General features: G+C 42.6%; 1 protein-coding gene across 5 annotated transcripts in view; it reads left to right on the forward strand.

The window, feature by feature from the left end:
• The first annotated feature begins 1,208 nt into the window (after positions 1 to 1,208).
• The window catches only part of GRIA3 (glutamate ionotropic receptor AMPA type subunit 3), a 307,596-nt gene continuing 285,213 nt past the window's right edge, over positions 1,209 to 23,591 (forward strand). The window contains exons 1-4 of one of the 5 annotated variants that reach the window (XM_008976733.5): positions 1,209 to 1,333; positions 1,812 to 1,883; positions 2,187 to 2,313; positions 3,501 to 3,659. In XM_008976733.5, coding sequence (XP_008974981.1) covers positions 2,205 to 2,313; positions 3,501 to 3,659 — 268 coding nt within the window. In that variant the 5' untranslated portion in view covers positions 1,209 to 1,333; positions 1,812 to 1,883; positions 2,187 to 2,204. Of the gene's footprint in view, positions 1,334 to 1,630; positions 2,314 to 3,500; positions 3,660 to 23,591 lie in introns of those variants that run through there. The other 4 variants (XM_003823129.4, XR_004668776.3, XM_008976734.4 and 1 more) reach the window with 4 other exon arrangements.

The following is a 23,591-nucleotide window of genomic DNA, read 5'->3' on the forward strand; positions in this document are numbered from 1 at the left end:
ACAAAGTTGTTCAAGGTCACACACTGCCTGTATGTGATGGGACTTAGACTCGAACCTGGACGTGTATGCCTCCTAAGCCCATGTTCCCGAATAATGCTATGTCCCTGTCTACATTTGGCAGAGGATGACCAACCTTACCTCTGCTACCCGCTTTGCCCTAATGCTTCTTCCACTGAAAAGATGAGTCTCCCCAGACTCTCATGTTTCTCCTTCACTCCTGTCCATGAAATATCAAAATGGAGACAAAAGATTTCTATGAGTGGTGGGTGGGAGGAAATTATGCATTATCAGAATGAATAGAAATTTGGGAAGAGCCTAGGACAATTTTTCTGGTTTGAAGCCATTTTGTTCCATTGTTCCAGGCTCCAGACTACGTCTCGCCAAATCCAAAGTTCTGTAGCAACTGATATTCTAGCTGGGCTCCAGGGTCCTTCTATCCCCTGTATATTCCCAATTTTATCCCCGATGTATATCAGTTCGCTTTACACTGGCAGGAGAGTTCATGTTCCACTTAGACCAGGAGGAGAGGATATGAAAAGGAAAATAGCAGGTGTGGGGAGGATAAAACCCATGCCTTCTACAGTAACTGTGAAGTAAAAGTGAAAAACGTGAGAGATAAAGAGGATTCTTTTTCCTCATTGCGGGAGAAAGGGGCTAGGGAGAGGAGTCTATAGCCCAGGAGGTTCATCCGCAGCATGCTATGGAGAAGGCCACCGTCACTGAAATCCGGTCTGTACTGTAGGACTTCATAGGTTCTTTGCTCGCCTTAGAGCAGAGGGGAAGAAGAGTCAGAAAGAATTGATAACCTCTGAGGTCATCAGTCAGGGGCCTAGGCTGCTAAGTCCGGAGGCAACACCAAGGGATCAATGCAGCTAGGTACAGTTTTCTCCAGCCTCAACTTTCAATCCCCACCCCCAGACCAGCTCATTCCCACACCTCCCTCCTCCTTGGTCAGTGAGCCTGAGCGTCCTTTTCATTAACCTTTTAGTTACTACCTCTACGCACATACTTTTTCCTATGCCCTCCAAAGAAGTCAGCCCCATACTGCCCATCACTGCCCAGCACCGCCCACCCCATGCCCCCGCAAGCCGGCCTCAGCACTAGTTTAAGGGGAGGGACACGCCTACCAAAGCTGCGGGGATGGGGGTGGGGGTTGCTCACTCGCCCTCGGATCTCTGCTGTAAAAGCGGAGCGGCAGAGACCGGGCATGCGCAGCATCTTCGGGCGCATTGTGATGGGAACTGCTTCTCTGAGTCTCTACAAAGACTCCGGAGTAACCACTAATGGCCCTCCTAAGGCCCCCCTTCTTTAAGACAGACACACAAACACAGAGGCAATGCAGCTATTTTTTTTTAAAGGGTGGGAGGACGTTGCAGCTTGAAAGGTTGATCCACGTTAGGAGTGGTGTATTTCTATTGATCCCATCTCCGGTGTTGACAAACGCCAGCGCCTAGGCTTTGCAGTCCGGGGCTGCAGTTTGCAGTAGAGCTAAGCGGTGTGCGGCTTTAATTCCACGTCAGATCAACTTTGATCAATATCCCCCTACCGGCCCAATTGGAAGAGCCCAATTCACCGGCACTGAGCCTTTTCGCTCTTTCCTTTTTTCCCCCCTCTTTAGACCTACCATCTTTTGCGGGGGGGGGGGGGGGGCGCGGAGAGAGTCTCAGATTGTCTTGATAATTTATTCTTTCGTTCTCTTTCTTTTGCTTCTCTATTTTTGTTTTTCAGTGTTTTGCTTGTTTTGTTCTGTTTTAGGATTTTATTCTCTCTCTCTCTCTCTCTCTCTCCCTCTCTCTCTCTCTCTATCATAGGGAGAGAAATCGCTTTGGCAAACCCAGCTTGCAGCCAATGAACCCGCCTTCCAGATTGGTGTGAAGACAGAAGTAAGGTGGGGGGAAGGGAGGGGGTGTGAGAGATCCTGGGAGCGAGAGGGAGAGAGAGGGAGCAAGAAAGGAAGAGAGAGCGAGCGAGAGAGAGCGAGCGAATAAGAGAGAGAGTAAGAGAGAGAGAGAAGAAGAGGAAGAAGAGGAGGCGGCGGCAGCGGAGGAGGAGGAGGACTAGTGTGGGGTGGAAAGGAAGAGTGAGCGAGAGCAAGTTAAGGGGAGGGGGTGTAAGAGCCAGCGAATTCTTTTTCTTTTTCTATTATTATTTTGACGACTCCTGAGTTGCGCCCATGCTCTTGTCAGCTTCGTTTTAGGCGTAGCATGGCCAGGCAGAAGAAAATGGGGCAAAGCGTGCTCCGGGCGGTCTTCTTTTTAGTCCTGGGGCTTTTGGGTCATTCTCACGGAGGATTCCCCAACACCATCAGCATAGGTAAGCGCAAGCGAGCCAGCCGTCGGTCCAGGCTCTCCCTCACCCGAGACCACTGCCCCGGCATGGCTTTCCCTGCGGTGGGTCCCTGTCCTGCGTGGCCTGGGAACTGGGACTGGGGCCGGGACCGGACAGAGATGGTGCGGGGCGGGGGGCGGGGCGGGGGGAATCTGAGCCTCAACGAGGTGGCTGGTCTGAAGAGCCTCTGGGACAAGAGAAGGGTCTCCTGGGGCTAGTGGGGGTGAACTGCTAGGTTTTCCGAGCCGAGAGGAGCACCGGAGGCGAGCAGGAGGCTGGGATGCTGCAAGGGGGTGAAGAGTCGAGGCTTTTCGGCTCGCTGCTCTGGACTTTGCCATGGCGTGCGTGCAGCTCCTGGAAGTTGTCCCAGGGTGATGCCGACTGTCTGGCCGCGCCAGGGCGCATAACCCGGGCCCGGGGTGCTCAGTCCGTCGTCTCCGGCTGTCGGGAGACAGGCTGGTGCTGGGGGAGGTGGAGCCCACTTTGGATCTCCCAGACCCGGGCAGCAGCAGGCGTTGGTGGTGGATGGGGTAGGAGGCGGGGGTGAGACTAGGAGCTGAGCGGGCAAGCGGCGAAGTCACGCAGACCACGAATTCATGAATTGCCGCTGTGTCTGTCTGGAGCCCGGCTCCTGGGCGCCTGGAGGGAGTTATCTTGGCTTCTGTCGTATTTACAAGTCTAGAAGTTAGAATTTTTGCCATTACTGAACCAACCCCCTGTATTGTCACGGGGGAGGGTGGCTATGGGGAACGGGTTGGGGTAGCAGGGGGAACAATATTGTTTTTCTTCCCAACCTTTCCCTTCACACAATGAAAAGATGACCAGCTGTGCGGATGGGCGGGGGGCGGAGGGGGGGGCGACTAAAAAAAAAAGAAGGCTGCCGACTAAGAAAGAACCAAGTCTCACTCTTGGTTCCATCGTCCTAACCCAAAACGGCTCCCTCTTCTCTTCTCCCTTCTCTCTAGCCTCTTCTTTTCAGTCTAGAAAAGCCAGGTTTCTCTTGGCCAAAATCTGAGTTCACAAGTCTTGAAAGACACACAGGTTGAATATCAATCCTCAATCCCACACCCCAGTATCATTGAGAGGTATCCGGTATCTATATTGTTCCCCAATTCCTAACTGGCCCTAGTGTGGGGGAACACAAGCCAAATCTCCGTTCCCTTTGCTTATAGGTGGACTTTTCATGAGAAACACAGTGCAGGAGCACAGCGCTTTCCGCTTTGCCGTGCAGTTATACAACACCAACCAGAACACCACCGAGAAGCCCTTCCATTTGAATTACCACGTAGATCACTTGGATTCCTCCAATAGTTTTTCCGTGACAAATGCTTGTAAGTAGATCTGCTTTTCCTCCCTTTGGGACGTTGGGGACCTCATTTGCATCTTTCTTGTGGCACTTAGGGTCTGTGTATGTGCTGGGAGATGATTGCTTCAGTAGATATTTTAGGGGCTCTAATCCATCCGGTTTCATGCTGCATAAATCAACTCCAAATGATACTGCTGAGGGGCTTAAGACAGTGGGAAAAACTCAAGACAGTGGGCAAAAGTCTGCTCCAAATAGTGTTTGATGCAAAAGTTTCATTTTCCTCCATGCTAACCTAGTGTGTTCCTTCTCCAACACACTCTCTCTTTTTTTTTTTTAACTGGGGAAAAAAAAGAAAGAAAGAAAAAAATAGCATGGTTGTTCGGAGAAATTTCTTCAGATGAGATTAAAAAAAGCAGCAGCAGCTTCTTGATTGAGTCAATTCAGGATGTACATCACTTGACTGTTAAAGCTAGTGCCTGGCTCTAGGAACGAGCTGAATTTGACAATTGCCTAATGTGTAGGAAGCAAATATGAGAAATTCTACAAACAAGTGACCTTGAGGGGCAGAACAGGCTGGGTTCCCCGGCCTCTTTCTGTCCTCAAATATTACCTTACTTACTGAGAGAGCTCTGATAGGAACTCATAAGACTACAAACTGATTGCAAGTGATGAATGCCTAGCAAACTGACGGGAGGGGAGAAAATGGTGATCAGGTGATGATTTAGAAAGCTAGTTCTGCCTCCCCTAGTGTTGTTCACCCCCATGATCGTTAAAGACAACACAGTTCTTAATTTAGAGCAAAGAGGGGGCAGGAGGAGAGGAGGCTTGGAGCAGGAAAACTGAATATGGAAAGAGAAGAAATTCATCAGGCCCAAAGCCGGTTCTGAAATCCTTAGTTGTACCGGGTGATTATTCCTCTGAAAAGGGGACATTTTGTAAAATACAACCAAAGGAACCTAAATGGCTAATAGCCTGTTGGACATATGGTTTTACTTGAATGGAATGTTTCGTGAGAAAGACTGAGAATACTTCATGTAAGCTTATTTCACTAAAAGTTTTCACAACAATGAGGCTGAATATGGTATAAAATATGCTTTGCTTTTATGGCTGATGTAGTTTGGAATTTGGGTTTTTTTTTCCTTTCTCTTCCAAGGGAGAAATGATATTTATGTTTGGATGGGTGAAACTTTGTATATGACTTTCTTTAAATCCTTCTGCCTCAAAGGATGCATGGTTTCCAGAAACCACTGAAAGGGTCTCTCCAAGGGCACAGGTTTCTTGGCTTTGAAGACTTGGGCCAAGGGGATGGGGGTAACATACTCTGCAAGAAATATGACAGTTGTCAGCTTTAAGAAAATTTTAGCTGAAGATACAGATCCTTATATGAACATGTTCTGAGATACTCCATATTTGACTTTCTTTGGCTTTCTGACATTGACAAAAATAGGAATTTATTAATTCCAGCTAGTGTGAAAGTTACGAAATGTCTGTCTATACTTTGCATCTTATTTTGGTAATCCCAGCCTGTCTCCACAGCATTTACAACACACATCTGACTCTTAATCCTGCAGCACTGTGATCTTGTCAAGAGGCTGAATCTCAAATGCAGCTTCCTAAATATCAATTAGAACAGATTTAAAACTAAATACATTAAACTACCAGGGTTTATTATCATTAGTAACAAATAATATTTATTTCAACTCCCTTCAGTGTCTTTTCACTGATGAGAACTGGGATAAGAGAACCATTTGGTTTCTCAGAAATGATTGATTTCCAAGGTTTTGGGTCCTGTTCTTATGGTCAAGCCAGATTGACACCCACCAGCCCTGGACTGTCAGAACCCCACTCAAGAAGCAATCAGAAATGATTCTTGCCATGTGAAAATCTCAGGTTTAGGAAAAGGCAATAAGTCATCCATATTGGTATTGAGTTGCCTTATTGCCTTACCTCTCAGGGCAATAAGAGAACAACCAGGGGAAAGGAAAAGAAATTGATCAAAATCCCTCACCGTAAATTCATAGCATTTCCACTTACAAGGCTGGGTTGTGGCTAGGGGCTTGAGAGTTCGGGAGAAGGAGTGTGGCTCACTGGGCAACAAGAAAAAGAAAATGAAAACGTGACCTTGCCCTTAGTTATGTCAAATACACATGTATGCATGCACAGACATACGCAGGAAAAATAGCTAGAAACCAGTGTTGTGTATCCAGCTGCCTGTTGCTTTCTCTGAAGACAGAGGAGGAAAGCTGTCATCTTCTCTGGTCCCTGAAACAGTCATCTCTGAATGTCACAATCATTGAATGGGGGCCAGATCTCAAAGCTGTCTCTAGGCAGCTGCTGCTTGGTAGCTTAGTATGAGAAAGATGACTCGTCTAACCATAGTCTTGGAATGCAGAAACCAAGTATTTCAAGGGACCAAAGAAGCCCTGGAGATGTTTCTCATTTCTACCCCTGGCTTTAATTGTTCTTTTTCTTGTGGAAGCGGAGATCAAATATTTCCAACTGGGTTGAAATTCTAGTTCAGTGCTGGAGCCTGACAGGTGACCCCCAGGTTCCACTCCTCCAAATGATTGCCCTGATTGTGCAAAGAGAAACCTCTGTATCCTCCGGCCTGTCCTTCTCTGGAGACCTAGGGAGAATTCCAGAAAACAACAGATGAGTCTCAATCTGGCCAACCACCTCTCCTATCTGGTTCAATATGGAATGGGCTGGCAAAAATTAAAGAAACTTTCCCTTATTCCTATGCAAAATTCCTAGTTTCAACTTCCCTTAGCACTAGAATTGATCTCTTCTCATGATCTTTCCTGCACCCTCAATCCTGAGGCAGGCACACACTTTCTAGGGTGTAGGTGTGCAGGTAAACGAATACACAAAGAATAAACAAAGGGTAATTCTTTCATATATGTGTCCCTGTTCTCTGTTCTCCCTCCACATCACCCACCCCTACAACCTCTGACAATGTGTTTGAAAGGTTTCCTTGCGATGAATCCCAGGCATCAGTTATTTAAAGACTCTTCTTCATCAGAAACCAATTTTTTTGCACAACCCCCAAGAGGTTTGCTTAAGACAGACTCCAACTTTATTCCATGTCTTACGAGGCCAATAAGAGCCACACTGGCTTTGAAAGGTGGTTAATTTGGGATCTCAACTCAGAGAAGGATTGAAGTTTATCTAAGAGACTTACCTGATTTGAAGCACATGTTCCCATTTCATGAGGATTAATAGAGTTTGCTGCCTTACTTTTCAACTTAGCTAGATAACCCCAGAACCAAGAGTGGTGTGAATTCTTTGGCTTCAGGATATATACATTCATAGACACACAATCAATATATATGAAGAGAGATGTATACACATGTAAGTTACATGTTTGTTTTTTAAAAAACAGATTCAATAGTCCTAAGGCTTTCAGGGCAGGGGTATGGAAACACCAAGGGACTGATGTGTCCCATTGTGTGGCTTTGCTGTCCTGGTTCCTCAGGAAACATCGCCGATTCCCTTGAAGTCCCCTCCTGTGTCTTTCTGCTGTGCACTTGTAGTGCACTCCACACTACACCGCCCCAGCCTCTGCAGTGTCAGCTCATTAGCACACAGATCTCATATTCCCTCTCCGCACTGTCATTGCAAAAATTGCTGTTGTACACCTTTACAGCCAACAAATGTGCTTGCGGATTACGCACTGTTTGCAAGAAGCAGGGAAAAGGCAAATGTAACCTTAAAGGTTATTCACCACGGAATTGTACTCTAAACGCATTGGCTTAAATAAAAATCTGTTGATGGAGGCACAATGGTAATGGTGGGATTGAGAATAGGACTTAGGAGTGCAGGCTTTAATGGAGCCCCAGGTAAAATCCCTTTTGCTGGCTAAACGTAACCCATCAGATGCAAAATTTTATTCCATTAATTTTTTTCAAGCCATTTGAAATATACCTGCTGAGAACACACTCCCTTTACAACTAAGCGCATTTCACTACCAAATATACTTAGCTGAGACAGGTTTCTGTCTCTTGCCTACAGAGTCACAATCTAATTATCTAATTATTATAATTGCCAAAATCAATTTAACTATTTATGTCCATTTGGGAAGGAAATGTCTCCTTTGATCCCATTCTTTGCAATTTGGTGGGTTTTGTTTTGTGTTGGTTTGGCTTTGGTGTCTGTCCTTTCCATGTAAGATTTGGAAACCAGGTGAAGACTCCTGGGATCAAGATCAAGCCTCCTTCCCTTAACAGATTTTGCCATACTACCCAACATTGACTGCTCTGGTTCCACTCCCTCCCTCCCTCCCCGTCTTCCCTGCCTTTGTGCCTTTGCTGCTCTCCCTCTCTCCTCTGTCTGCTGGCCAGCCTTCAGTAAGCTCGCTGGCTTAGCTCACTTCTCGGCCCCTCTGGCTTAGTCCCCTGAAGCATGAAGAGGTTGCCTTAGTGGTGCCAGTCAAAAAATTAAGTCACGTTTTCACAAGGTTTATTACGGTTTTTAAAATTTATTTTTCATAGGGCGGGGGAGGGAAGAAGCTGATGCTGTTCATTTGGGCCATAAAAATAGATGGCAATCAGCAGGCTGTAAAGGTGAGCTTCCTGCAAAGTGTATTACCTCCCCTAGAAGGCAGCTTCCTATTGATCTACTAAATCAGGGGGGGAGAGCAGCAAGAAGGGTTTGAAGGAAAGGAATAAAGGGAATTATTTTGTTCTCCATCTACATTTACTGCAAAATGGGCCATGGTTTTTCTCCCTCTCTTTAATTTTAACTTTTTTTCCCTAAAATGAAACTAGTTTTCCACATTTTCCTACTTCTGCCCCTACAGAGGTAATTTCCTTAATTCTGCATTTCCCTCCCTAGTCCCTAAGACTGAGTGATAATAGTGGAGGATCGATGAGCTTTTTGTTATGTTTTTGGCTCCTCATGTATTTTTAAATTTCATTGTTATGGGTAGTCAGAGGTGATTGGCTGGTTTCATTTTAACAGATTGAAAAATAAATGAAGCTCCTGAGGCATCGTTATTTGTCTTCCTTTGTGGATAAGAGATTTGTCATTTTTATACAGTTGGTTTAAGGATTAAATGATGGCATAGATTTTAAGAGAGGGCCAGAATTTTAGAAGATAGAATTCCATAACTTTGGGGGAGACTAATAAACATGCTTATCCAGATGATTTCCCTGTCAACTTCTTAGATTGAGACTGCAAAATAAATTTGAAGGACCTTTCATAAAACCATCTATCTTCAATGAAGGTCAAGCAAATAATCTGTATACTTTACCTGCTCCATTAAAAAATCAAGTTTTGACTTTATTCCTTTGGCTTTGTTACTTTGGGTCTTATTAGATAAAATATCCACAGGAGGGTGCAATTAAAACCCCAGGTGGGGGTGATAGGTATTCTTCAGCAGCACTGTGGGAGTTGTGCAGACACAAAAGGAATTCCCTCCATCTTGGGAGCTGCTCAGAAACTGTCTGGGCTCCAGATACAGAGCTATAGATAGCCTCAGCCCGTGTGTGGGATGAGCCTTGAGCTAAGGCAGCAGCCCCCAAAAAGGGTCAGTCCTTGACAAAGGTTAACACGGACAGAAATTGTCTTCCTCATATTTCTACCTCTTCTATTGCCATTATTTTCTTCTCTTGCTCTATCCGTCCAGCTCGTCTAACTCCCTTTTGCTGGTCTCTGCCTACTCACTGACCAGCCCCTGATTCTGGCATCCCATCCACACTAAACTTACCTAGGGACTACTTTCTACCCCGGACTTTTCCAGACCTAATTCCCAGAACTTCTCCTTCTCCACCAGAATATCTTTACTCTTGGTCCACGCTCCAAGGATGTAGAGTGCAGTACGGCCTGCACTCTACTTTGGGGGTGACAGCTTTATATCTAATATAGGTATATATTTCATATATATGAAAATGTCAGATAAATGGTAAAGGGTTAATATATGTAATGGGGAGTATCTGCTTCAAAACTAGGGACTATGGGAAACATACTGCCTCAATTTCAAGGAAAGATACTTAAATAGGAGTGTTTCTGGATATTACTCTCAGAGTGGCTGTTCACTCTACCCAAACTAAAGGTCAGCTGGCTTTGGTCATAGAAGACTTTTACAGGCCAAAGTACAAGTCTAACTGCCCATAGTAGATTGGGTGTAAGTACACCCGAGGCATAGGCAGGTTCAACTTCATGTTGAATCTAAAAGCCTTTGCGGGTAATTTGGGAAGCTGCAGGTTCAACTTCTTCATATTGAATCTAAATGCCTTTGGGGGTGATTTGGGAAGCTGCTAAAGTTCATAGGTATTTATTTTATTAAAGAGGCTGGTGTGGAGACTGAACCTGCCTATGTGGGCACTGTCAGGAGATGTACTGGCACAAAAGGAAGGTTATAGGAGAGGATAAGGGTGGGAGAGAAGCTATCTCTCCAGCTGTAAGTTTCCTTTCCCTGGGATGGTATGTGGAATGCCACGTTTAAGAGGTAACATCCCTCTCACCGTCACTAAATAGTATCTCTGGAGGTATTTGGAAGCGTAGTTAAGCAGTATCTCCTCCTCCCTCCATCCTTCCCTTACCTCGTCTCAAACATACACTCTGGCCTCCCTCCCAGTGGAAATAACCAGCATATTCTCTTCTGGATTTCCAATTGCTCATTGGTCACAGAAGTGTTTACATCCCATGCTCTATCTGGACCTCCCTGTTCCTCAATTCCCAACCGTCACTGGCTTCTTAAGCAATTATCCTCAACACAACCATCATTTGTCCTTATTTGGAGGGTGCAGGGGAGCAAGGATAAGAATAAGGAGAGGAAACACAGCTGATAATGATCCCTCAACCCTATGAGGTGCAATTCAGGGTAGAACAGCACTTGTTAATTTTTCATGTGCACACCAATCACCTAGGAATCTTGTTAAAACAAAGATTCTGATTCACTAGGTCTGTGATGGTGCCCAAGAATTTGCATTTTTAGCAAGCTGCCAGGTGATGCCAATGCTTCTTGTCCTGGAACCACACTTTGAGTAAGAAGAGCCCAGAGCAAGGAGACTGTGATCATTAAAGGAAAAGGCTCTCGCAGACCAGCTCTTATCCATCTTTGTATCTTCTTGCCCTCCAAAGAAGGTTCTGTAAGAGACACATTTGGCTCGTTCTTACTCAAGTATGTATCTGTCACATTCCCAACAAGCCCGTGTCCATTTCAGCCAGGTCTGTAGGTGGCATTACTAGATATCTGATGATAGCATTTAGAGTTGTTTTATTGTAGGGATGTGGAGTGGGGACTGAAAGGCAGGTTCAGCGAGGAAGTAGCTCATGAGCCCGGATGACACTGTCTTGGCTTCTTGCCATACCCCAAAGTGCCCCTTTTAGAAACAACCTGCCCAAGAGAGCGAAGGTTGGCATGCAGTTCCAACTGCCTTTCCACTTTGCTTCTCTGGGTCAAGGCATGCCAGAAGGAGGCATGTAACATCTGCTCCTCAGCTGTCTGACTTCCCTTAAACAGGGTTAGAAACAAGAAGTACAACACAACCTGAATTCTATCTGGTTCCCTAAGAGACTGAAAAATTGACTCCATTTTCAAGGCCTGTGCCAGGCACTCACTGATGGGAGGGAAGGGAAGTAATGTCACTTTCTAGCAGACCTGAGCCGAGAACTGCTCCAGGGAAGCCATTAAAAGCTTACCCAGTGTCATTTGAGGACCGCAAAATAGCAAAATTCCCCGGAAAAATTGCCCCCCAACAGTGTGCCATTAGTCTGAAATTCCACAAATTTGTTTATTTGTATTACTGCACTGAAAACCTGTGCCAAAATGCAAGCGTGCTATCTGGAAGGGAATAAATTAAATCCTTATCAGTCATTAATATTTCAACCAGAATTCTCTGTTCAGATTACCACCTGTTACCTTGCAGGATCCTCAGAGGGGGCTTTCCAAGACAGGTAAATGACCCAGAACAAGATACCTGCCCAAGGAAGTGAGGCACCAAATGGATTGTGGGCATTCAGAGGGGCGCTGGTAGACTCTTGAGGATAAGGAAGATTCCCTCAAATACACTTCACCTATTTTTCAACATTTGACCTTCTCCATGGATAAATTCTGGTACTTTATTCACTAAGATTTTAGTTATCTTTAACTATTTTAGCTGCCTTTGACCGAAGTCATACCCTTTCTGATGGTAGTGGGCCTGCTGCCTGTTCTGTGTGTGGTGTTTGCTGCAATAGGTGATTTCAGCTTCAGGATTTTCCACAGTTACTGTGGAAAATTTTCAGAGGTAAAATCAGTTTGTGATGAGGTATGGTGAGAATTTAAGCTTTTAAAAATTGTTGTGATCAAAAATAATTCCCTCTCAATTATCCATGATTGGCTAATCTACCTTGCCAATTACTTATTGCAACCAGGGCCTTCATCTTTGTAGCTCCCCAGAAAGGGGTCAAGCCACAGGCGATAAATGAGATGGGAAGGGATCAGGATGCAGCTCACAGAGGGGTAAGTGTATGGGTGTGGGTACAGGTCTTTGTGTAGGTGAACACCTTTGCACAATTAAGATTAGTAAAGCCATTAATGTCCAAAGTCAGTCAGAACCTGTTAAACATTCTCAAACATCCTAGTACCTCACTGCAGTTTCCAAAGCTCCTTGTTCATTAAACAGTGTTTCTTGAATTGGGCCACTTGCTTTAGAATCACCAGAGATGCTTGTTAAATATTAATTCCTGGGTCATACCCTAGATGTATTGAATCAGAAACTATCAAGATAAGCATTTTACCAAGGTCTATGGGCGATACTAATGCATACTCAGTTTAGGAATCACAGGTTTAAAAAGCCCCAGTACTACAGAGATATACAGATTCAGATTGAATATTTATTGAATACCCACTGAGCACCAGGTATTATGCCAGGCACTTTCACATATGTTACTTCTCTATGTAACTGAGGTGCTATTGGCCTATGCAAGCATTAGAGAGTTTGGCTTTCAGGCTGGAAATCTAAGACTTGGAAGAACTAAGAGACTAGCCTCAAGTCAGTCTCTGAGGGAAATAAAACAGAATGCTCTTTGAGATGGTAAGTAGAGACAAAGGAATTATTTTCATTTTGACAATGCTTCTTCCTTTCTTTGCTTATTAGCTAATGATTCGTCCTCAGACATGCTCTGAACTAGACGTCATGGCAAATGCCAACTCACTTATTAAAAATAAATGTATTGCAATCAGTTCATATAGCAATCACTGTGCCTTCCTCCCCATCCTTGCTATCAACAAATTTAAAACCAGAGCTAAAATAATAACAGCTACCATTTATTAAAGCCGTACCACATGGAAGGCACTGTGCTAAGCATTTTACATGCCTTATCTCATGGAATCATCACAATATTGCCACAAGCGAGGAACTCTCATCCCCATTTTCTAAAAGAGGAATGATAGGTGGTTCAAAGTGTATAAGCAACTAGCTCAAGGTCACACAACTAGCTAAGTAGTGGAGCCAGGATTCGACCTGAGATCTTCCTGTCTCTAGAGGCTGAATCAATTTCAACTTGGGTTGAAATTTCAAATGCATATAGGGGCTATGCAGACCACATAAAAGTGGTAGGTAATTGGACCAGGTGTGTTATAATAGGGAGTGGTGGGGCCTATGGCAATCCAGAGAGTCCATGCTTCTGCCTGAAGACATTCAAATTCAATTTTCTTAAACCACTATGGGACAAACAAAATGCCTGCAACAGGACCTAGAGGGACTGGGAGTGGAAAGTACACATTTCTGACTTCTGCACTATACTATACACCTCCTTTTAGCAGCTAGGTTACTGGTTGAGGGAAGCTCTATTAACTGGTAGTTATAACTACTGAGAACAGCAGAGAGAAAAGCTCTTCTCAGTAAAAACTCTATTTTGACTTTCTTCTTATAGTGTGCCATCAAAGTATCTCAATATGGTAGAATTTTTTCTCCTTTGTGGAAATACTTGTGGTCCCATGTACATACACTCTATATCTAGTAGCTTTTCATGACTGAGTGCCAGCTTGACTCTAACTAACCTTCCCCCAGGCAATGCGGAGGCCCTCAGCAAGGTCAGAATGCTGGCACAAGGTCATTAATAAGCGCCCAGATCAGAAGAGGTACATCACCATTGGTGGGGGGAGGCTGTGCTCTGGGACAACTTCTTAGGTTCTAGAACATGCAAACCCCAGGCCCACAACTGGGAGGCCACTGGGTCAAGTAAGGCTATGTCAACAGCCACCCAAGGTAGGAACTTCCCATATACTCTGAGAAAGAGGCTCACCAACTTTAGACCAGGGTCTAAAATAGAGATGTAATAGTTGTCTGGAGTTGTAAACTAACCTAACCCAATCTGGTCATTGACAATCATTACGTACTTTTTGTTGGATATTAATAGCCTGCCATAGTTAAAGTGAGGCTATAGATCTTCTCCCCATTAACATCACTACCAGCTATAACAGCAAGACTCAGACAATATTCTACTTCCCATTAAAATAATAGCAAATAGACATAAAATAATTTGATATCCAGTTCTGTAGACCCAGACAAATTCAGCTCCCTTTGCTTCTAGGTGCTACAACAACACCTTGCATGAAGGTTTACTTGAGGCACACAAGACAACATTCTAGTAGCAGGATTCAGCTAACCAAAAATCCCCATCAGTGGCTGTCCACAGGACAATTTACAAATTGAACCTACAGTACCATTTTTTCTAAGGGATAATATTATAGAGCTTACTAGATGCTTATGTTTTCTTTATGCTAATTTGGGAACTCCTCTACCATATTTCTAGCCAATCCACATATGTTGTACACTATTAATTTCACCAATGAGAAGTTTAATGTTAATTAACAAAGCCTCTGGTGCTCATTGGAGATAAACTCCTGAGGTGATTGTTACAATCACTTCTTGATTAGAATTCTTTAAATGCTAAATTACTATTCCTGGTCTATGTATTTCCAAATGAGGGTAACTGACCACCTCTACAGTATAGATTAAGACTAACTGACCCATATATACACCACACAATTTATGTTGAAGTCTTATGAAATAAACTATAAGTAACAGAACATTTGAGATATCATGTTTCTTATGGCCTTGGAAAACAGTAAAAGTTGTAAGAGCAATAGGAGGGTGGTGGAATGAACAATGGGACAGAAATTAGGAGATCTGGGTTCCAGTCTCACCTCTGATATCCACTGCCTGGATGACCTTGGATAAATCACACCTATCTCTGGCTCTAGTTTTTATCATTTGTAAACTAGGGAGGTTCTTCTGGATGATGTTTGTGACTTCTATCTTTGACATTCTATCCACTGGGCATGGCAGCTCAGGCCTGTAATCCCAGCATTTTGGGAGACCAAGGCCAGAGATCACCTGAGGTCAGGAGTTCGAGATCAGCCTGGCCAACATGGTGAAACCCCGTGTCTACTAAAAATACAAAAATTAGCCAGGTGTGGTGGTGTGTGCCTGTAGTCCCAGCTACTCAGGAGTCTGAGGCAGGAGAATCGCTTGAACCCAGGAGACGGAGGTTGCAGTGAGCTGAGATCGTGTCACTGCACTCCAGACTGGGACAGAGCGAGACTCCATCTCAAAAAAACACAAACAAACAAAAACAGCAACAACAACAAAGACATTCTGTCATTAACTCTTGTCCAATTCTTACCATCTCATTTCATTTCTTACTGAGAAAAGGCCATCCAAAATGAAGCTCCTCAAATTCTATATCTAGAAATTCCTCTTCATATTCATCTACTCTCTGCCTTTATGAGAGCCTGTGATAAAAATATTGAATCCTTGAAATCAATGGTTAGTGTTTCAGCCAGTTGTGGCTTATCCTTGCACATCCCAACTCTTCCACTTACTAGCTGTGAGACCTTGGGCAAGTTACTTAACTTCATTGTGCCGCAGATTCCCCAGTTATAAAGTGGTGATAGTAATAGTTCTTACCTCATAGGATTGTTGAGAGTTTTAAATAAAATAATTCACAAATGCATGTAAACACTTAGAGCAGTGCCAGGGCCATCAGTGAGCTTTCTTCGTGGGCCCTGGAGTCAAGAGCCCGAGAGAGGCCCTCCATACTGTTCATTCTCCTCTGGAGCAGGCACTGCCCTGGCACACAAATGGCCCATACCTATTTCTTTGTTCTTTTCTACTTCCTAGTGACCACTTAGCAGTTGATAATCCTTTTAGTCACTTGCCATTCATATGATGAAAGCTCAACAGAGATGCACTTCTGGAACATCTGTGAGTCTAGGCAATTCTTCCACTAATATATTACAGTCTCTTACAAGCATTCAGTATACTTTGTGCAAGAGCTACTAAATGCATTATAATCTTGGCTCTCTTACTAGCCATATGACCGTGAGCAAATTACAGAACCTCTGTGAGCCTCAGTTCCATCATCTGTTCAATGAGAATAAATATAATAGTAACTATCTTATAAAGTTGTTGTGAAGATTGGGATCATCCACGTAAAATATTGACCATAATGTCTAACATATGTGTTCAATATATTAACACAGAGTAGCGAAGTGGTTGGTAAGGAATAGAATTAGTCAGAACCAAACTGTGGAAGATATTCTTAACTATCCCCAAAGCCCTTCAAATTAACCTGTATGCCCTGTGAATTTGTAGCTGAAAAGAAGCTGGATGAGATCACCTTTGAATACCCACAATGCTGCCTTGGGCATAAGAGGTTTGCTTGGGGACAAAAAAAAAAAAGTGGAGAAAGAAAGAATTTGCTTGATACCTCAAAAAAGCCAGGGCACACATACCACTAAGCCTAATCATGCCACCATTAAGTGGAATTGTCCAGAAGGACATGATCCCTTCTGATTTTTTTTTCTCTAAACTGGATATGATTTGGGTAAAGCAGCATGGATAGTAATATGATAACCTTAGCACTTGCTGGCTCAAAGGAAAGAATAATCTTTCTTCAAATGTGACCTCTATTTTAATGTGTTTAAAGTGGGAGAGTGGAAGAGTGGATCCCAGATCCTGGATCCTGATCCTGCACTCAGACTAGGAAAAATGTAGTTCCAACTGGGCTCTCCCAGCCATGAGTTTTCTGAGTTTTTTAATTAAGGCTGATGTGTGAGTGGAAGTTAAGAATGTATTCGTTTGAGTGGATGGATTTTTTTCTTTTGATGTTGCTTGCCTAAGTCAGATTGAAAATAGCAAAGGAAGGAGATATGGAAAAGATTAAAAGAGAAATTTTGCTAATGTGATTTTCCAGCATTTTAGTCTCTCTCTATTCTCTCCAGAGCAAAGGTTAACTAGCTGATTCCATAAGCATAGATTCATGAGAAAGGATCCTGCTAAGGACCACCAGACTTTTTAGTCTTTTAAATTTTTTTTTTTTTGCTCCCCTCTCTTCTTCTGTATTCTGTATCTAACAGCATGGTGTATCCAGCAGGCCAAAAGCTGGGTTATGACCAAAGGCAATTTTTAGCCACTTCCTATCCCAGTGTACCCATAATCCATGAGTATCATCTCCTCTTCTCATTTCCTATTCAAGCCTATTCCTATATTTTCATGTGGAATCACTGATCTTTTTTTCAGATGAAGAAACTGAAGAGGAGGAACAGAGATGCTCAGTGACTAGCCCAAGGTCACACAGCTAATTGATAACTGAGCTGAGGTTGTAATGCAGGTTTTCCAACTTTTGGCACTTCTCTAAGATGTCTTCCCAACATAATCCTTATTCTCTTGGCTGTCACTGCTGCACAATGACATATATAAAAATGACAACACTGTCAGTTTTAAGTAGGTGGCAGAGAGGAAGAATAAATCCACAGCAAGTTAATTAGAAATACAGTAAAACATGAGTTTCAGGCGCCACAATTAATCGTATCTACCATTTAGTGCCTCCAATGTTAACCTGTCATAGTTTACCACCCTCTGATCTATAGTCAAAAATGAGCAAAACAAAGTCTTGAAGTCCTATTACAGATCATAGACCGTTGGAGCTGGATCAAGTAGTTTTAATCTAATTACCTCATTTTGTGGATGAGGAAAATAAGAACAAGAAAGGAAAAGAGATTTGCCAAAGGTGATGCAGCTCCCTAGTAGCAGAAGTAAGTTGAGCATCTAGACTAACAGATTATCAGAGTGGGGTCTTTTCCACCATGTTTTGCAGCCTTATCAGCAGAAAACTGTACTAAAGTAACACCACAGATTTATTACTTTACTACCTTCTGTTATCTCTTTTTCTCTAATTGTCTAATAAGAGAATTGTCTAATTCTCTTATTCTCTAGTAAGTCATATTACCCCTACCTGATTTTTTTAATGTGGAAAACACTTGTATTATTATAGAATTTAAAATGTAAAATTAATTTCTGCTCATTGTCAACAAACAAAAAACTTCAAAAATATAGAGAAGAAAAATTACCCAGGTAAATTAAAAATCACCCAAAATTAAGTTTTAACATGTGTTCAGATTTGTATCCTGCCTTTTTACTTTATATTATATTGGAAGCATTTGTCCAGACTCTTTAAATGTTCTTTAAAATTTTGATTTTTAATATTTGTGTTACTGTATCACAGTTATTTTATGACACATATGTACATATAAAACCATTACCTTATGTATATATATTTATATATTTTATATATATACATGTCATATTATATATATGAGCCCATATATATACATATACACACACACACATACATACACACACACACAAACGCAACCATTATACAACTTTATGCATTGAGGTGGATTCCCAATTCACTAAGGCTTACAATTATACCTCAACTTCCTCTAATACCTACATTCTATCACAGATCTGAACACACAGTAAATATGTAATAAATACTTGCTGACTTTTAGTTTTTCTGGTCTTTTTTGGGATGATCATTATTCCTCCACCGGGTAGGGCAACCAAATTGAGAACATGACTTTCCATCCTCTTTAAAGCACATGTTATATAACTCAACAGGCAGTATAGCAATGGTGGTTATGATCAGAAGCCAGACTCTCTGAGTTCAAATCCTGGATCTATCTCTTTCTTGTTGTATAGCCTTGGGTGAGGAGCTTAACCCCTCTAAATCTCAGTTTTTCTTTCTGACAAATGGGGGAAATATTAGTATCCACTGTGGTAAAAATTGAAAGATAAAATATGTGGAAAGTGAATACTCAACAAAGATTAGTTGCCATTATTATTACATTTGCCAAAGGGAAATAGAGTACAGATTTGGAGTCAAAAAACTTGAGTTCTTGTTCCATCTCTGCTATTATCTAGCCCTATGTCCTTGCATGAGTAATTTTAGTAGTCCATGTCTCAGTTTCTTCATCTACAAAATGGAGATAGCAATACTTGAGCTGTATAGCTTATAGGGATGTTATGAAGATTAAATGAGAGAATAAATGTGAAAGTCCTTTGAAAACTATGAAGTTAAGTATAATTGCTAAGTATATAAAGGTAGATGTAACATGATTGTCGTATGGTAGGACTGAAGATGCAGAGGGTGCAGGAGACTAGGCTGAATACAGTGAGCCTGGGAAGATATTTTTAAAATAAAATTCCTTGTATTGGAAATATAGACTGTTATAGACAGAAGGGACCTTAGAGATCATCTAGTCCGTCATCTTAATGTTATATTTAAGAAAAAAGATTCAAAGAGGAGAGAGCTCAAAGTCACAAAGCCAGTCACAGAAATTAAACTAGAATTCATGTCTCTTGATTTCCCAAACACATTCCTAAAGCAATCACTGCAGATCCTTGTTTGTTGACCTTCATCAAAAAAAAAAAAGTAGTAAAGAAAAAAATACAGTTATTTGTGGCATCCATGTTGGTAGTAACTGATTATTTGGGGTTTTATCACAAGGATAAGCCACATAAAACATAGCTTTATTGTATTTTTACCAACTTCATTCCAGGTGAGAAAAGTAAAGGTGCAGGAAAGTGATGGGTCGGGGGAGGATTCAGTCAGGGCAAATGACCTCAGACTTGGCCAGATTCCCAAGGGATTGCTGTCATCCCCGGCAATGACCACTGTAGCACATGGTCTTTCTTTGATTGTTAATATTTACCTTTGCAGTCAGTCCTCAGTTATGTGTTTTTGGAAAACTTGGTATAGTAGATGAAATTATCAGTTGCTTAAAAATACAATTGCCAATTGTTTGATTCAAGTAAATTGATTACAGTCAGAGGACTATTCATTTTATGCTGGCATGCATACAGCCCACGTCAGGCAAGGGCTGCATCACTGATGGCAGCTCAGATATCGTCGCATTTCCTGAATTATATCCCGTCAGGTACTCAGTAAATATATGTGTTGGATACTTTCATCTTTACATTTTTTTAGCTGAGATGAGAGCACATAAACATTTCCATCTGACAACCTTTTCAACTTCAACAGCACAGAAGGTTATTTTCAAAAGAAACAAGAAAGGAGTTTTTCAATAGCGAGCTCCAAAGGTGACTAAAAATGCCTTCCAACAAGGCAGACCATTAAGAAATGTAGTGTGAAGTGTGTTAATACAATAAACTCAAATGTGGTCTCACTAGTCTTAGCTCCTCAGAATGTTGGCTGCCTTCCCCAGCTGCCACTGTGGCCTGGACAGTGTACATCAAGGTTCACCCTCTTTCCTCAATCTTGAAGTGCCCCCTTTCCGCCCTTCCGCTGAAGGAGACCTATGGCCAGAAGCAGCTTCCCCTCACCTTGTCACCCCCACAGGTCCTGCTGAAAGGGACTACCTGCCTTGGCCAGGAAGCATCAGGGAAAACAATTGGACAGCTCTGCTGTGCTGCAAAGATCATGGGCTGCTGCACCTAAAATGTTCACCAGGTAGGGCCCGCCAAAACTGGGCCTCTTGTATCTGGGGTAAGTGCCCATAGTTTGAAATCAGCAAGGTGGAAGGAAAGGGGAAAGAATCTTGTTCACCAATTCCTGTTATGCCGCAAAGAAGATCTCCCCACTCTGGAAGCTTGAAAGGAACAAATTCCAGGCAAGTCAAAGTCAAGCCTACTTTACACAGTGGGAAGTAAACTTATGGAACCCCTTAGCCCAGAGTTGGTGCCAGCTGAAAATATAAATACTGTCAGATAAGGTTCAATACATTTATGACTGTTAAGGCAATGATAGGTTATTAAAGGAAACGAGGCTGTTTGGGGACATGTTAAATCTCTGAGCTCAAAATTAGTGAGGACAAGCGGATCCTCTGACAGCCTCAGTGAATGAGTCCTGAAGATATACATGGTCGCAGAACTGTGATTGTGTTCTCCAATTAAGCTAGGAAAAAATAAAGATGTGGTATTTAGGGCTGCTTGGCTCAAACTGAGATGCTAAAATCTCTGGTTTGCTCAGAGTTAAATTCTTCAATACATGTAAGGGAAGCAATGCGTTATGGAAGAAAAAAACCCTAGTATCCTCCCTTTGCACTGCTGCTACTAACTAGCTATGAGACTGCCCCCTCTTTAGGCCTCACCTTTTCCCATTTGTAAAATAAGGAAATTAGAGTAGGTGATTTCCAAGGTCCTTTCTAGCTTCAACTAGGTTTAATTCAAATGATATCACGAGGTTCCCTTGAAGGGTTTGGAGCGGGGGAGATCCTGCATCTTTCCTTGCCCTCCCTTGCTCAGGAGCTCAGAGTCTTCAAGATGTTTGAAAGATGCCCCTGATTCTACCAAGAATTGACTCCTTCAAGTCTGGCCTCCACAGCAGACGTCCATGCTCTGAAATTTATATCTCATGGCCTATTCCCCCACTCATCAAGCTCCCAATTGCCTGGTAAAGAGGTAGAACTGGTTAGATACAGGGGTTTGTTTTGTTCAGTGCGATAGCAAGGTTGGAGAAAGTTTGGGCTCCAATATTAGAGACAGCATTGTATGGGCTTTAAAGCTAGAGCTAGCCCGGGTTAGAATTCTGGTTCTGCCATTTCTGTGCTCATCTATAGAACTTATCTCATCTATAGAACTTATCTCATCTATAGAATTACAGTGATAATACTGTCATCCCTCTAGGGTGATTGTCAGGATTAAATGACAGAATTCATATCAAATCCTTAGCATAATGCCTGCCATAAAGTAAATGCTGCCACTAGTGGGCGTCTTTTTCTGTTCTCCACTAAATAGATGTTGAGTTAAAAATTAAAACCAATAAATCAATAAATATTGAGCTAATAATCAAGGCTCAACTTTTAAGTTGTGGCAAATTATTTGGAGTCTCAGGGCCCCCATGTTTTGATAACTATAATGGCATATTTGCAATTTATCAGGGGCATTCTGGAAACTGCACAAGCCAATGAGAGAACTAATTCTGGTGGGTGGCATTTAATTTTGCAGTAACCCCGCAAATCACACTACTTAGATGAGTGCTACTTTGACCACCTCATGGAACCAGTGCAGCCTGTGGGGATCCTGCAGGGAGGCTGACAGAAAGGGAAGTTCCAAAAGGTGACCCCATGATGTGGCTCATCCATTCATAGTGCTGAACAATATTTTACCTTTCCTGTTCAAGGTGTTACAGGTGAACTGTAAGATGAGAACAAGATCACAAGTCAGCACTACCTCCTCCCTTCTTGAGTTCTCAACTGAGTGAGCATCATGGAGGGAGAACAAAGAAAGAAGTTCAGCCTGGGTGTGTGAAGCTGTAAAGTTGCAGGTTGAACCCAAACCCATTTTAGAGACAGAAGAAACTACCCTCTAGAGATAAAATAAAAAGATGAAGCTGAGATGGGACAGGATCAAAGTTGATGAAATATCAAGAGAGGTTAATAAAGGAACATTAATTTATTCCTCAAATCCTGTGTTCAGTTGTGTGGGTGTATTTTTGGGAGTTGAGGGGAAAATGGAAATAGATATGATAAAGAATTAACTTTTCTTAATGCACTTCCAGTTGATTATTATTATGAATGTCAGCTTTGACCTAGAAATCCCATAGCTCATCTTACACAGGTTGCCTAAAGATAATTTCTCTTCTTAGGCTTTTCTGAGTAAGAAGCCCTCAGTCTTTGGTGGAAAAACCTCAGTAATTAATTGGAAACATGCATGAACATAAAATGGCTTAAGAGTTTAGTGGGGCCGGGCGCGGTGGCTCACGCCTGTAATCCTAGCACTTTGGGAGGCCGAGACGGGCGGATCACGAGGTCAGGAGATCGAGACCATCTTGGCTAACACGGTGAAACCCCGTTTCTACTAAAAATACAAAAAATTAGCCGGGCGTGTTGGCGGGCGCCTGTAGTCCCAGCTACTTGGGAGGCTGAGGCAGGAGAATGGCGTGAACCCGGGAGGCGGAGCTTGCAGTGAGCCGAGATTGCGCCACTGCACTCCAACCTGGGAGACAGAGCAAGACTCCGTCTCAAAAAAAAAAAAAAAAAAAAGAGTTTAGTGGATCAGGTAAGGAAGTCAAGAGATGGAGATGATCCCTAAAGGTGTGTACCAGGTCCAGTGTAAGGGAGGGTGAGAGAGATGGTGACTTGCAGTGGTTGGCGGCACTTTACTGGGAGCATCGGGTAGAAAATCTAATACATAATAAGGTAGGTCAGGCTGATAGTATTACTATATCCACTTTACAGTTTAAAGAAACAGGCTCAAAGGAGTTAAAGTGTTTTTCCCAGTAAGTGGCTGGGGTAAGACTCAAACCTTAGTCTAATCTTATGCTCCTTCCATGCAACATGCCGTCTCCATTCAACTAGCATTATAAGGGAATGAGTGGTTCTAAGCTAATTTTCCAGATATTTGAAGCACATGTCTTTCAGCAGTGCAAGTGCTATTTTTATTTTAATCATTTTTGAAGAAAAAACTTTCTACAATGCATCAAACACCTCCACACCTTATTATGCAGAAGATACAGATTACTGTGCTTTTAATTTTCTGTCTATTTCCATAGCCTTCTATCTCTTTTCCCACTGTAGCTGACAATGTTCAGTACTTCCTAGGCTACTGAAGATAGACAGCATATTAGAAATGAGGCACTCCTAAAAGTAGATATACTAAAATGTGACAGCTGACAATAAGTGAACACCATGCAGAATCACCAACTACAAAAGCACAAC

This window comes from Pan paniscus, chromosome X, assembly GCF_029289425.2.
Source record: "Pan paniscus chromosome X, NHGRI_mPanPan1-v2.0_pri, whole genome shotgun sequence".
NCBI lineage: Eukaryota > Metazoa > Chordata > Mammalia > Primates > Hominidae > Pan > Pan paniscus.